This window comes from Stenella coeruleoalba, assembly GCF_951394435.1.
Source record: "Stenella coeruleoalba genome assembly, chromosome: 16".
Lineage (NCBI taxonomy): Eukaryota > Metazoa > Chordata > Mammalia > Artiodactyla > Delphinidae > Stenella > Stenella coeruleoalba.
Genome location: NC_137162.1, coordinates 14,247,932 through 14,262,437, shown reverse-complemented (window position 1 = coordinate 14,262,437; position 14,506 = coordinate 14,247,932). Strand labels below are relative to the sequence as shown.

At 33.3% G+C, this 14,506-nt stretch overlaps 1 protein-coding gene across 6 annotated transcripts in view; it reads left to right on the top strand.

Moving 5' to 3' along the window:
* Nucleotides 1-14,115, top strand: part of CCDC172 (coiled-coil domain containing 172) — a 46,232-nt gene extending 32,117 nt beyond the window's left edge. For 4 of the 6 annotated variants that reach the window (XM_079899887.1, XM_079899884.1, XM_079899886.1 and 1 more), the window contains 4 exons: nucleotides 149-250; nucleotides 613-715; nucleotides 8,808-8,895; nucleotides 10,106-14,115. In XM_079899887.1, the coding sequence (XP_079756013.1) occupies nucleotides 149-250; nucleotides 613-715; nucleotides 8,808-8,895; nucleotides 10,106-10,147 (335 nt within the window). In that variant the 3' untranslated portion in view covers nucleotides 10,148-14,115. The remainder of the gene's footprint in view (nucleotides 1-148; nucleotides 251-612; nucleotides 716-8,807; nucleotides 8,896-10,105) is intronic. The other 2 variants (XR_013824237.1, XM_079899888.1) reach the window with 2 other exon arrangements.
* Nucleotides 14,116-14,506: the final 391 nt, after the last annotated feature.

Below are 14,506 nucleotides of genomic sequence, written 5' to 3'. Positions count from 1 at the left end.
GGCCAAGGGAAGCTGTTGGGACTGAAAATTGACCATATACTGCTTAAATTTTTACTACACAAGAAGAACTTAATCATTCCTGACATACATAAAGCAAAACTTAAAATAGTTAAAATATGTTTTTTGGTTTTTGTCTATTTGTTTCTAGAAATGAAGTCAGCGGAACATGATAGTGGCCAGTTAAATGAACTTCAAAAACAAAAGAGTGAATTGATACAAGAATTATTTACTTTGCAGAGAGAGCTTAAAGGTATTACCTTTATGAGTTAGTTTATTTTGCTGATGAATATTGTTATATATCTACTATAGGGTAGTATTATCCTTTCAAAATGTATTCACCTATTGGGATGTAGTGCTGCTATTGATGTAAAAAATGAATAGGTAAAGCACTGAACTGATCAGTGTTAGATCTGGTATTTTTAATGTCACAAACTTTGTTAAGATCTTTTTTGTGTGTGCCTTTAATTGCTATATTAAAGTAGAAAAATAAAAATCACTAGTACATATATTTTACATGAAGCACCAAAATTGAGTATTGTTCTTATGAATGCATAAAGATAACCTTTATGTTTAATTTTTTAAAGATTGTAAGAATTTTCTTAAATTGTTTAGGTTTTGAAGATAAAAAAAAGGAAGCCGTTTGTACTACCAAGTACCTAGAGGCAGAAAAAATAAAAATCAGTGAAAAGCCTCAAAATGATGCTGAGTGCTTAAGGTAAGAATTGCCTATTATACTTTGGTATAAAATCTGATAATTTTCCAAGTTGTCAAGTAGATTGCAGCATAAAACTAAACACACAGTTGCTTTTTTTTTTAAAGTTTGTTTAAGAAGTTATTTCCTTCTATGTGTATTCTGAAACATACTAATAAGCAAACACTTTACTGGCTAGAAAGTGCTACACATAAGTTTCACGATGCATCAGGTTGATAAGGTTGAAATCAATTTTATCTTTTCATATACCTCATGGTCTCAGAGTTATTCATATCCTAACAGATTAAGATATAGTATTGTTTCCACAACTCTCTTTTTTATTATCCCTAACTTTCTGGAGTGAAATTATTTTTGGTCCTTCTAGATTTCAGGGGAAAAAACCACAGTCTACTGTTTTACTTGAAATCTGTCACTCTGGTTTGGGGCCTAAAGATTGAAAATGTATTTTCTGTACGGAATATTTAGATTTTTTTAATGCATTTGGATAATGAAAGAATGGCTGAGGTTTGAAATGACATAATTATATACCAAAGGAGGACCCCCCCCAGTTTATTAATTTCACTGTTATTTATTAATAATTCAGTGTTATATTTGCTGGCTTAATTTTAAAGAACTTTCTACATTTAATGTAAGAAACAGAAACCTCATTGCCAGATCTACAAAGAGGCAAATGAAGACTTCTTTCACATAAATCATATAGGAAATAAGTCCACTAGAGCTGAACAAATGCTTCATATTAGCAGTGTATTGCCTTAGGCCATAATTTTAGTAGATTGTGAGAAAATATCTGCAATTTAATTTTATGTTAAGTTTTATAAGCATGAAATATCAATCTCTTGGGTGCTATGTTTGATGCAGAATGAGTTTCTGTAGTGACAGTCTGCTCATTGATTTTTTTTACACTTTTAAAAATGGTAATGCCCACTGGTATCATTATAGTTAGTAGTAAAGGGGCTTCCAATATGAACTCCAGTTTTGTTTATCACTCAATCATAAAAATTTGCCCTGGATTAAAATTAAGCACACAAAGTTTGTTAGACAGAGCTTTTCCTTCACAGATGGTGACAAAGGAAATTTGGATAGAAAGAAACATCAATCAATATACCTAGTCCGTTCTTTGCATCTTAGCAGTTATTGAATGAAATGCCAATATTTATCAATTCCCACTTTAAATTCTTTAATATGTGTAGCTTAGTTTCCCTTCTGGTATGTTCCATAAAAGTTATTTCAAGTGTGAAGAGCAGAGTCAAAATACTAAGTGTAAAGATTTTTGAAAAGAGGGCCATCAGTCTTATAATTAGCGCAATAACAAGGAGCTAATGATGGCAAAAAATGATATGACATTTACTGAACATCATTAAGGCCAAACTTAAGTTGGTTTAATCCCTAACTTTTGGAATAGAATAATCTTTTCCATCTGTGTGTTCAAATGTATACTGAATTCTATAGTAATTGCCTTTATCTTAAATTTTCAAGTTTAACTACTCTTGGTATAGATGCTATTTTTAAGCAGGGTTTCTCAGCCTTGGCACTGTTGAGATTTTGGGTCAGGATATTCTTTGTTGTGGGAGAGCTGTCCTATGCAGGATAAGATGTTTATCAGCATTCCTGGCCTCTACCAACCAGATGCCAGTAGCGCCACCCACCCCCAGTTGTGACAAACCAACAATGACTCCAGATATTGCTCAGTGCCCCCTGGGCAGAGACGGGTGGGCAAAATTGTCCCCAGTTCAGAACCAGTTTTATTTTAAAGTTATTAAAATTGTACTTCTACTTTTATTAAACTTTAACCAGTAAGAAAGCAATTACTGGGTTACAAAAAGTTACAAAAAATTAATTACAAAAAATTAAAACTTCATCTCTATGAACTTACTGTTTCTACTTTTTGTAATTAGAAAATTTTGATGCATATTTTATTCTGTCTATATTATTGAAATTCTTTTGTAATGATTATGTTTTTATAAAGTTAATCTGTCATGTCCAGGTTGCTTGTTGGACTCTAACTTAATGCCATCCATTAATGGAGAGAACTAGTACTTTATTTTTTTAACACCTTTATTAGAGTATAACTGCTTTACAATGGTGTGTTAGTTTCTGCTTTATAACAAAGTGAATCAGCTCTACATATACATGTATCACCATATCTCCTCCCTCTTACATCTCTCTCCCACACTCTCTGTCCCACTCCTCTAGGTGGTCACAGAGCACGGAGCTGATTTCCCTGTGCTATGCGGCTGCTTCCCACTAGCTATCTGTTTTACATCTTAGAACCAGTACTTTATATTCACAACAGTTTAATGGTCTCTGCTTTAAGTAATCTTCCCCTATTTATAAATTACAAGATGTTTGTTTATTTGAAAGATTCTAATGTGAAGAGTGTGGGCTCATTAATTAACACATGTTAAAGCAACTAACTTATAGAATATTGCTATGATTAATACCTAAACCAGAGGTTGTGTTAATTTCTAAGAAGCGTCCCTGAGGGTTGTATAACATACCAAGCTAGTTTTTTCATGTAGTCCAGGGAGGACAGAAATCTCAGGGTCTCGAGAGGCAGAAAGCATAGAGGTTAAGATTACAAACACCTTTGAATTCCACCTCTGCTATTTACTAGGTTAGTGACCTTGGACAAGCAATTTAACTTGTCTATGCCTCATTCTCTACATCTATAAAATGAGGTTAATAATGGCCCTACCTCACAAGACTATAGCAAAAATTAAATGTCTTAATATATATAAAGCCCTTACAACAGTGCTTGGTACACAGTAAATGCTCTATAATTATTAGACATAATTATAATTGTATAATTACTTATGATTTCATTTTTATTTCATATTATCCATGTGAATTTCATGCCTTTCAGGCTTCTTTCTCATTTTTTTCTCCTGCCTGTCCTTTAAGTGCAGAGGCTCCCTAAAGGTTAGTCATTGATTGTTTTCTTACTTTGTACTCTCCATGGGCTATCTCATCTGGTCTAAAGTTTTAGTTATCATCCATAGATAATTTCCAAATCTTTGTCAGTAATGCCTCCTTCCTAAGCTCCAGTTCTGAATTCCCAAGAATTTAATATAAACGTAGAAATAGATCTGAAGTGATGCTGTCCTGATTAAACAAACAAAAACGTAATCTGTGCTATCTCCCTGCATTTCTATCACATACTCTATTCTACTAGCACATCAGAATACTATTTGTGGAATTCCAAATATGCCACAGGACTTCACACCTCTGTATCTTTCTCTTTTTTCTCTATTAGTTAAAAATCTGATTTAGTCTTCAAGGCCTAGCTCACATGTAATTTTTCCTGAGTAAACCCAAAATGTAGCAGGCATGTTTGATGTGTTCAGAAATCTCATCATTCTCACCCTACCCCCGTCCATCACCAAGTTTTGTTGCTTTTACCTCCAAAATATTTCTTGAATCCTTCCACTTCTCTCTCCATGGCTACCATCCTAGTTCTAGCCACTACTCTCTCTCACCTGGATCACAGTAACAATCTCTCTCTGCTTTCCTGTCATCCACTCTTGCAACCTTCATTGCATTATAAATTGAATCGTGTCAGCCCCCTTATTAAAATCATCAGTGGCTTCATAATGAACATAATAAAACCGAAAGTCCAAGACTCGTCACAATATGGTATATGACCACCTCCCTGATGTTATTTTCAACCATGGTCCCCTTCTCACTCTGCTCCTTAAAGCACTCCGAGCTTTCTTCCACCTAAGACCTTTATCTATGCCTTGCTTTCCCTCAAGTTATCTGTTTGCCCCTTGCCTGCTTGTCTCCTACCTGGTGGGACATGCCCTATCCTTTAGATCTCAGTTGAAATACTTCCTCAGAGAAGGATCCCTGTGATCTAAATTTTATAACCTGTTGTTTTTCCTAATAACACACTGTGTTTTTTCCTTGATGGCACAGATTCCATTTTGTAATTACATATTTATGTGCTTCATTTTATTTATGTCTATGTCATCATGTGCTCAGTTAGGGGAACGATCTTGTCTACTTTGTTTACCATTGTATACTCATGGTCTAATACTTGGTACAGAGGTTGGCATATAGTAGGTATTGAATAAATAAATGAAGGAATAAACATAATAAATTATGAAAGCGTTCCTCTACTGTTCCTTTCTCTGTGTCCATAGAGAATATGTTTATAATTCTGTCATATCATTGATCATATTCTATGATATTTATGTGTATCAGTCTCTCCCACTTAACTGGGAACTCCCTCTACCTCTTCTTCATTTTTCTATCAGTGTCTGAATCTAACATAGTCCAGGGTACTTAGTGTTTAATAAATATTTGTTCCAGTGATTGAGTCTACATATTTTATTTTTACTGCAAAGAAGATAAAAGTTCCTCATCTTTTTTCAGTGTTATTTGCAAAGACATGGTATATATTAACCCCTGAGATAGCCCCATGGAATTCTTCTTTCCACTCCTGGTTTTTTTCTTCCATGAAGAAAAAGCTTTACTGGTTTAACCCGCCTTGTTGTCCCCCCCAGAACTCCTTCTTTCTTATTCTATGGTGGAGAGGAGTGATTCAGTCTGATTGGTGAGTTTGGAAGGATAAACCGAAGCCCAGCTTTCTTTTCCTTATCTCTCTGGAGTATGGCCTGCCTCAGAGTGTATATTCCACTCTGCTCCTCTATCCCTTAAGTTTTACAGTGATAGGACTCCATGAAAGAAAGCTTGTGGCATCCAATTCTGTCTCTAATGGTGTGAGTTACATTAGTCTAATTCTGGGGTTCAGTGTTAGTAAATCCTTTGCATGCAGATATAAGCCACATTCTCCAGTCACTGCTATATTAGTAGCAAACTTGACATCTTGACCTTCCTTATTTCTCAGATGGGCAGAATTCAGGTAGGCAAGAATAGCAGTATATACTGGACCACTTCAAACTCCCAACACCTATTATTTTTTATTATTACTCAACACCAGGGTCACCAAAATACAGTTCTTCATCATGACTTTTTATTTACTGCAATAGTAACATACCAGACAACTTGAAACATTTCAGGCATTTTTTTACCTACAACACTTCTTCTTAGAATGGTTTTACACTTTTTATAACCAATGTTTATGCTTGTTTAATACAGCAGGAAGTTTGTTTCAGAAATGAAGCTACAAAGTCAGTAGCATGGGATTTTCTTTCTGAACATTTGTGAACAGCATGTTTGCAATGGAAACAGCACAAAAGTTAATATACACCTGCTACTGAGAGACTCTAAATGCATTTATATGAAGTAGTAAATCAGTGCTGTTGCCTCTTCAGTGAAAAGGTCATCCAGTTAAGTTAGTCATAGATGTCACATTGATGGTGTTTTATTAGCTAGTAAAATTCTGGGGGAAAAAAAGACAGAAGTTCCCCTTCCTCTTACCCCATCCTTTTAATTTCTCCTTTTTAAGATTTTCTATGGATTCATGGATTTCTTTTTTATTTCATGTGTTATAATACATTATTGTCACTATTTTTGATGCTCAAATTGTCCCAGATTTGGCTGGAGGCAGTCACTTGAACTAAATTTTTGTGTCTTTTGACATTTTCCCATCAGTTTTTGGTCACTTTCCTTCCTTCTTGTGCAACAGAATATTCTAGGCTCATCTTGTATATTATAATACCTACCTCAGCCCTGGGACCAATTATTTCAAGGAGTCCTGGTATCTTTTAGTTGGTACTGGTTTTAGAAACTAAAATTAGCATGCTAGATGTGCTCGTTACTACTGGGTGTCATTGCTTCTGAATACTTTAAACGGACAGAAATAAAAATACCATTTTTTTAAATCATGATTTTTTTTTTATACTGATCCCTTCCATTCACATCCAAAATGACAGGTTTTTTTTTTCCTCTTCCCTCCATTTTCTATGTATATCTTCTTTCTTCTAGTGAAAACTCTGGTTCTTAACAACATCAATGTAATTATCCATTTCTTACAATCTTGTAAAATAATTTTAGAATTACTAGCAGTGTACCTTCACTAACAATAAAAGTAGTAAATAAAATTTAAGATTCCTTTATAATTCTTATTGCCTTACAACATATCCCACTGAGGGTTATAGACTACTATGTTTGAAAATTACTTGAGTTAATTCTTTTTTTTTTAATCTGTGATTATAAATTTGAAAAACAGGTTTATTTGTTTCTGTTTGTGTTTAACTCAACTGTTATTTTGTGTTAAACTTTATGGTCTTTTCCTCAACTTTATTTATTTAATTTTATTTGTCAAATATGTAAATAATCATCAAGATTCAAAAGTCAGAAGTATATAAAAAAGATATACCCAGATGAGTTTCATTTCCTTCCATATCTATTCCACCCCATTTTCACTCATGCTGTAGGTGACCATTTTCACTAGTTACTGGTTTATCCTTTCTGTGTTTCTTTTCATCTTTATCTTCATTCTTTTTATACTGTATAATACTCCATTATATGGATGTGCTATAGTTTATTCGGCGATCGCAGAAGAATGGACACAGGTTGTTGACAATATTTTGTGATTACAAATAATAATGCAACAATAACTTCGTGCATATGTTGTTTGTTTTTACAGGGTGTATTACTGATGTGGAATGGCAAAGTCAAGAGGAAAATATAAATGTAGTTTTGTTATATACTGCCAAATTCTCCTCCTTTGAAGTTTAACCATTTTAAATTCCCCCATCAATGTCTGAGTACAGCTGTTTATCCACAACCTTATGAAGAAAGTGTGTTATCAAGTTTTTGGAGTTTTACCAATCTGATAGATGAGAAATTATATACCTGTGTAGTAAATTTTCAAGTCTTTATTATGAGTGAAATTGACCATATTTTTATCACGAGTGATATTAAGCACTTTTCAAATGTTTAGGGATGATTTTTATACTTTTTTCTGTGAAGTGACTGTTTATGACTTTCCCCCATTTTTTAATCAGAGTTTTGGTCTTTTTTCCCCTTGATTATAAAGTCCCTTTACATATTAGAGAGATTACACTTTTATCTGTGATGTATGTGGCAAGTATTTTCTCTCAGATTGTCATCTTTTGACTTTACTCATGTGTTTTGCTATGCAATTTTTTAAATGTAATTGAATTGAGTACTCATTTATATTTTGAGCCATAGTGAGAAAGTTCTTGGCCACAACCAGCTTATAAAGGAATTTCCCTATTCTTTCACTTTGTCCTTAGATAGTTTCATTTTTTACACTTAAATCTTTGATCCAGTTAGAGTATATTTTGGTGTATGCTATGAGATACAGAGCCAATTTTAGCTTTGACAATCCATCTATAGCCACATAGCACATAGCTATCCGGTTTTTCTAACACAGCTTATTAAAAAGTCAGTCTTTTACAGTGGTTTGAGGAAGCTCCTTGAGCATATGCTAAATGTCCACTTGTCCCTTTTAAGCTATGTCTGTCTTCTGTGTTCCACTGCTCTATTTATATGCCACTACTGCACTCTTTTAATTGTAAAGGATTAATGGTATGATTTAATATCTCACAGGGCTAGTCACCTTTCTTTGTTTTCTCTTTTTTCAGGGCTTTCTTGGAAAAAAAAAATTCAAGGGCTTTTCTAGAATGTTCTTTTTCTTTTTTCATATGAACTTCAGAATCAAATTCGCCTAGCACCAGCGGAAAAAAGTGTTAGTATTTTTATTAGGGTCAAATTAAGTTTCATTTAACTGGGGATAGTTAACATTTTTATGATGTCCTATCCATGAAAAAGTCATGTTAATTATTGCTGGTGACAATGAAGGCTACTTATTTTTGTTTGCTAATTTTGTATCTTGTCACCCTACTGAATTATTTTATTGTTTGAGTTGGTTTTAACACTGATTCATGGGTTTTCCAAGTATGTTTTCAAATTACCTGAAAAACGAGATAGCTTTATTTCTTCTTTCAAATTCTTGTTCCTCCAGTTATCTTTCCTAGACTAATTTTAATGGCTGGTTCCTTACAGAATTATAGAGAATTAAAATTTCTTTCCAAATTCTATAGTGTTAACTTGAAATTCCGATAATAGAAGCTGCAAATCTGGCACTATTCATGTAATAAAGAATTATTATAAAAGTTTACTAATGAACTAATTAATAGAGTGAATTTTTCCTTTAAAACAGACTTAAAAAAGAATTAGAACTTTATAAGGAAGATGACATGCAAAGTGTTTATGATGCTCTCCAGACAGAAATAGAATTTTTGCAGTTGGTAAGCCATAATTGATTGTTTAACTTTTGTTCAGCACTTCTTTTTACTTACTGGTAAGAATGGTTTTACTGGAATACATCTCACTGAATTAGTATTGTGCCCTTCACATGGATTTGCACTAGATACAAAAGAACAAAACAGGGCTTCCCTGGTGGCGCAGTGGTTAAGAATCCACCTGCCAATGCAGGGGACACGGGTTTGAGCCCTGGTCTGGGAAGATTCCCCCATTCCGCAGAGCAGCTAAGCCCGTGCGCCACAACTACTGAGCCTCCGCTCTAGAGCCCGCGAGCCACAACTATTGAGCCCACGTGCCACAACTACTAAAGCTCTTGCACCTAGAGCCCATGCTCTGCAACAAGAGAAGCCACAGCAATGAGAAGCTCGCTCACCGCAAGGAAGAGTAGCCCCCGCTCGCCACAACTAGAGAAAGCCCACGCACAGCAACAAAGACCCAATGCAGCCAAAAATAAATAAATAAAAAAAAAACCAAAACAGCAACAACAAACAAAACTAAGGTCATGATATAAATCTGTGAAATGTTTTGAGTCTTGGAGATTTAGATGCTGCATAAGGCAAGTTATATCAATATATAAAGAGAATATGTACAATTTCAAACTAAGTTAAAAAAAATCAAACCTGACCTCACAACATCCCCTTGACTGAAACTGTTATTAGAGGATTAATGCACTGAAGAAGTTTAACTATCATAATGCTTAAAAGCTTTTTGTTTTTGATAGCCATAAATTATACTTTGATTATATTTGATCCTAAAACTTTCTTATTACAAATTTTTATGATTTCCAGAACTTTGGATTCAATTATTGGAAACTTATTTTCAGATTGTGTGGGAGCACTTCAGATTGCTTTTAACCTCTTACTTTGGTTGTTTATAAAATGAACACAGTATTTGTCATGCTCTATTTTAATAGAAGACATATATAGCTAGCTTTAAAGTATGTTAAAATATAGTTTTAATTTAATACACTACATTTTCTTCCATATTTATTTTCTGGAAATATTTTCTTATTTAAGATTATCCAATAGGTATGTTAGGATTTATATTTTATAGGATTTATATATTTAGAAAAACTTTCAATAGTAAAATTTAGAAATGCCCAGTTATTGTTGTGCTAAATTTACATGAATTTTATGTAATTCTTTTATTAAGAATTTCATTTCTCTCATGAATAATTGTATGTTTTCATTTCAGACATTGGCACAGAAAGATCTTCAGGAAACTAAAAACTTGTAGAGAAGTGATCAGCTATCTAAGATTTGATCAAGCATCTTAGTATCAAATCTTTGTGGTAGATACATGAATGATACCCATTTCTTGCGGAAAACGTGAGGTTTAAAATGTTCAAAGTTGTTGATATCTAGAATTGATATATTAGCACTTAAAAAAAGTAAGTTTTTGGTCTTGTTACCTGCTGAAACTTAAGGGTTTTTATGTGGTTTGATTTTATTTCTAAAGGAAGAAAAAAGGAGAAACAGATACTGTGTTCTCAGGCTCGTTATTCCCCCCCGACCCTTAAGCTGATCTATACTTTCTGATGTTGTTCATTCTTTGTTGCAGTCTACCTCAGATCCAATCAAGTGTAGGAAGAAAAGCTCAGATTATTGACCCAATTTTGTCAGTGCCATTTGCACCAACAAAGATGCTTACTTTCATTTTAATCCTTCTGTAATCATAAGATGTCTTTTGACAGAGGCCTTCTGAGGCCTTTCATCTACAGAAGCCAGTTTTCTCCACTTTTCTCTAAATGTGTCTACAGATTTAAGTCTGGGACACCTGCAGCCACTTTCCAGCACTTTGTGCCTGCCAGTTTTCTTCCTAATGCCAGTGTTGGTTAGAATGAAATAAGTCATCTACTCGGGGAGGTACATAGTCTCCTTATGGCCATCAGGATTCATTTTTGCTGGTGGCCTAAAATATTGCAACTGAAAACAGTGTACTTATGTTTGGATCAATCATGATATTGCCACCAAATTTCCAAAATCACATCTCTTTCTGCTGTTAGCAGTCCTAACTAGGAAGAAAGGTGTATTTTCACCTGTTTCCTAAAAAAGTATATTGAAACTATTCAACAAGGCCCTAAAGTGTGGTAGGCGGGGGAGGGAAACAAAAGCTACTTTAAGGATATAACTTAAAGTTCTGAGTGCAAATGTTTTCTTTTATGATTCTAGTTGAATTAGTTTAATATCAAATATGAGATGTTTACAAATGTCTTAGATCTATTAATGTTAAGGTAGTCTTGTTTCAAATCAAGTCTTATTAGGGCATAGCTTTTTGTATAGGTTGCTTTACATCCTTATTTTTTTTAAAAAGTAGCAAAGTTAAAACTCTCCTTTGAGATGTGTACCAATTGCCATCTGTTTAAATAATTTGTATTTTCAAAAGTTATTTTTATTTTGATTCTTTAAATATTTAAGAGTAAATTACTTTTGCTTAAGAAGAAAAACAATGAATGGTACCAGAGAATTGCAGTCTGTTTTATATGCAAATGCAGAGTGGGAAATGGTTACTGGAATTAGTCATGACTTCAGTTCTGTCTTATTTTAGTCCATTTATCTAACCACATTCTAAGTTCTAAGTCTTCGGAATATTTATTATTAAATGTGTATCACATCATTAATACGCAGGCTAAGTTTACCTGTAAAGCCTTTTTCACAGTAATTTTTGTTCATTATTGGTTTTGTAGCTAAAATATCAATGTGAATTAGAGATCTGCCAGCTATTTGCACAACTAACACACAATGGCATATATGCAGAATAAACTCTTACTGATATAACAGTCTTGTCATGTCTTCACATCATATAGAATATCTAGATTAATATTCAGTAATGAATCAGAATTCATATGAATTGAATTTGAGACAAAATGGGAGGTTCATAAAGTATTTTCATTATTTCAAAATGCTTAAAATGCGTATTTTAGGATTTAAACTATTTTTTTCAAACAATCGAATGATTGTTTTGGCACTGCATGGTAGAGTAATACAGTGCACTGCCCGTGTAATACCAACCAAAATAACTGGGACTATTAGAATCAATGTAATCAAAGGCACAAGTTCACTGAAAAAAGGAAATACAACAATCAATAGAAATTGCAGTGTACGAACCTACACTGTCAGTACACCAGCAGATTAGGTCTGCTTTTAGTTTTTTTAAGAATTCGTAATTCATACAACTCTTAAGTAGGAAAAATAACTGAAATTATCTAAGTAAAAGTGTGTCTCAGACTGACTTTACTCTGGAAGTAAGACTTTGTCTATATAAAAAGGCAATTTTTAAATTAATGCTCATTCATTAAATAAATTCACTAAATTTTCCCTATACTTAATTATAACCAAAGCCTAACTAACCCAGAGTAACACTGATACATCTCTGAGGTTCCTGGCATGCCACCATAGTTCTATACTCTAATGGAAGTTCTTTCAGAAGCAACTTCCTAATTATCAGCCTTCCACTGGGGATAATACTAGGATGTATAGATAGTTTGCTGCGTATTTTTCCTGCTGATTAATGGAGCTATTTGCCCAGGGGAAAGACAGCAACAAAATGATAGGATGTAGAGCATGACCACTGGACTGGAAATTCCTTTCTTTATTCCCTGGCCTAATTATTGAAATGGGAGGAAAAAGCAAAGAAAAGGAAAAGTTTTAAAGTGTGTACAGTCAGGAAGATTTCTAAAGTACTCATTGTTTTATCAATAGTAGTGTTTTCTTCTGTAAAAGAAACAAAAATTGAGGAGCACATTGTCTGCCTATCTTTTTTCTCTTGAAACGTGTAAAACCATGATGAGATTCTTAAAGTCCAAGATAAGTTTGAAGTCATTGTATTGTAATGAATTGGAATCTAGAAATGACTCTAAAACAGAGTCAATTGAGATTTGGTAATTTATTGTAGAGTAGAAATTATGCTAAGAAAAATCTATTGAGTCTTTTACCAGAAGGGCAATCAGTAGCTGCAGATATACAGACAGCATGCACTAGACAGGCCCTGTTCTAATCTATGTTGAGGACAAAGTCCCTTTCTATTTCATACCAATCAATCATACCTAACTGTGTCACATTGTTATGAATATGTCATTTATTTGCAGTCCAGAAAACAGTAGCAGTTCAGTGACATGATTAGAAATAAATATGATATAGTTTTTAATGCTGGGTATAGAAGGGTAAGGTGTTCTGTCATTCAAATATTTATTTATAGTATGAAATTTGATATTTAAAGTTGTTCATTATACTAAAAAATATTTTAGTATTTGAAGCAGATTATTTTAGTTCAACTTTCATGTTTCTTCTTGACTCCTCTTCTCTCCTTTGTCATCCTGAAAAACTTAAATGAAGCAGATACATTTGCCTTTCAGAGTCTAGTTCAGAGCATTTTCTGTCAAGGGAATTTTTTTCAAGATGTGAACTAAAAATGAAAAATATTTTTTGTCGTTAGCCTGAAGCAGGGATTAGGTCTTGGAGTTTTTAAGAACAAATTTTTCTTTTAATGGAAGAATGGGAAGAATGAAGTTATCTTTGAAAATGTTGGAGGTAGGAAATGAATAATTAGTTGCATTTGTGCTTTCTAAACATTGTATTTTCAAGTTTAAATAAGTTTTTGCTTGGCCTGTTAATGATAAAATCATCATACCAGTGAAGAAGCTTTATTTTCTTATTAACTTGACGTTTGACAAAAGAATAATACTGAGACAGCATTGACTAATATATGAATGAAATAATGTGATAACTGTCTTGTCTCTTAGGGAAAATCGGGATTTCATTGCTTTGTTGTTATTCATTGTACTGAGGGTCACATTCATTAAACATGAGGAAAATTTTTTAGGGTAATGCTGTTTGTAAGAACATATTTACTTTGATTGGAGGAAAAAAAGAAAGCATAACAAAGAAAACCATGACCGATGGTAAAATGGTCTCCTAGCTGCTGCTATGAAAAGTATCAAGAGCAAAGCTGTCAGAACTGAATGCTCATTTAAACAACTGCTTTTGGTACATAGCGAATTTATCTTTAAAAGACCTTTGTGAAATTGACAGCAGCAGAATTCAAATGTCTAGGAAAATAAAGAGTAAATAAAAATGTGAAATTAATAACAATGACTGATATAAGTAGCTGTGCAAAATGAGGCCCATAGCGGGGGAGAAAAATGATTTTATTTTTTTCTTACAACCAGAAAAGCTGTACTATTCTGTTAATTCTAGGTTAATTATTGTCATACTTGTAATAAATTGTCATTCTAATTAGTTGGTAAATAAAATCTTGTTAAAATAAAATCCTCTCAATCTACGTTTAATAGATACAAATACAATTACTAATAAATATTTCTGGATAGGGCTTTGTGATTGCTGAGAGAAGGTGTAAATTCAAACCACCATGACATGATGTGGGCAGCTTTCGTGACTTTAGACAAAGAAGCTCCTGGTTGGGCATGGGTGACATGAGAGCAATCATAGAGTCAGCGTAACGTCACCTCTAAAATCTGGTGCCAATTAAAATTTATAAAATGAAGGTTATATTTATAAAAATATTTTTATCCAATAAAATCAAAGATCTCTATTGAGATTCTAGTTGGAGACCAAGCATATATCCCAGTTTTTTTCA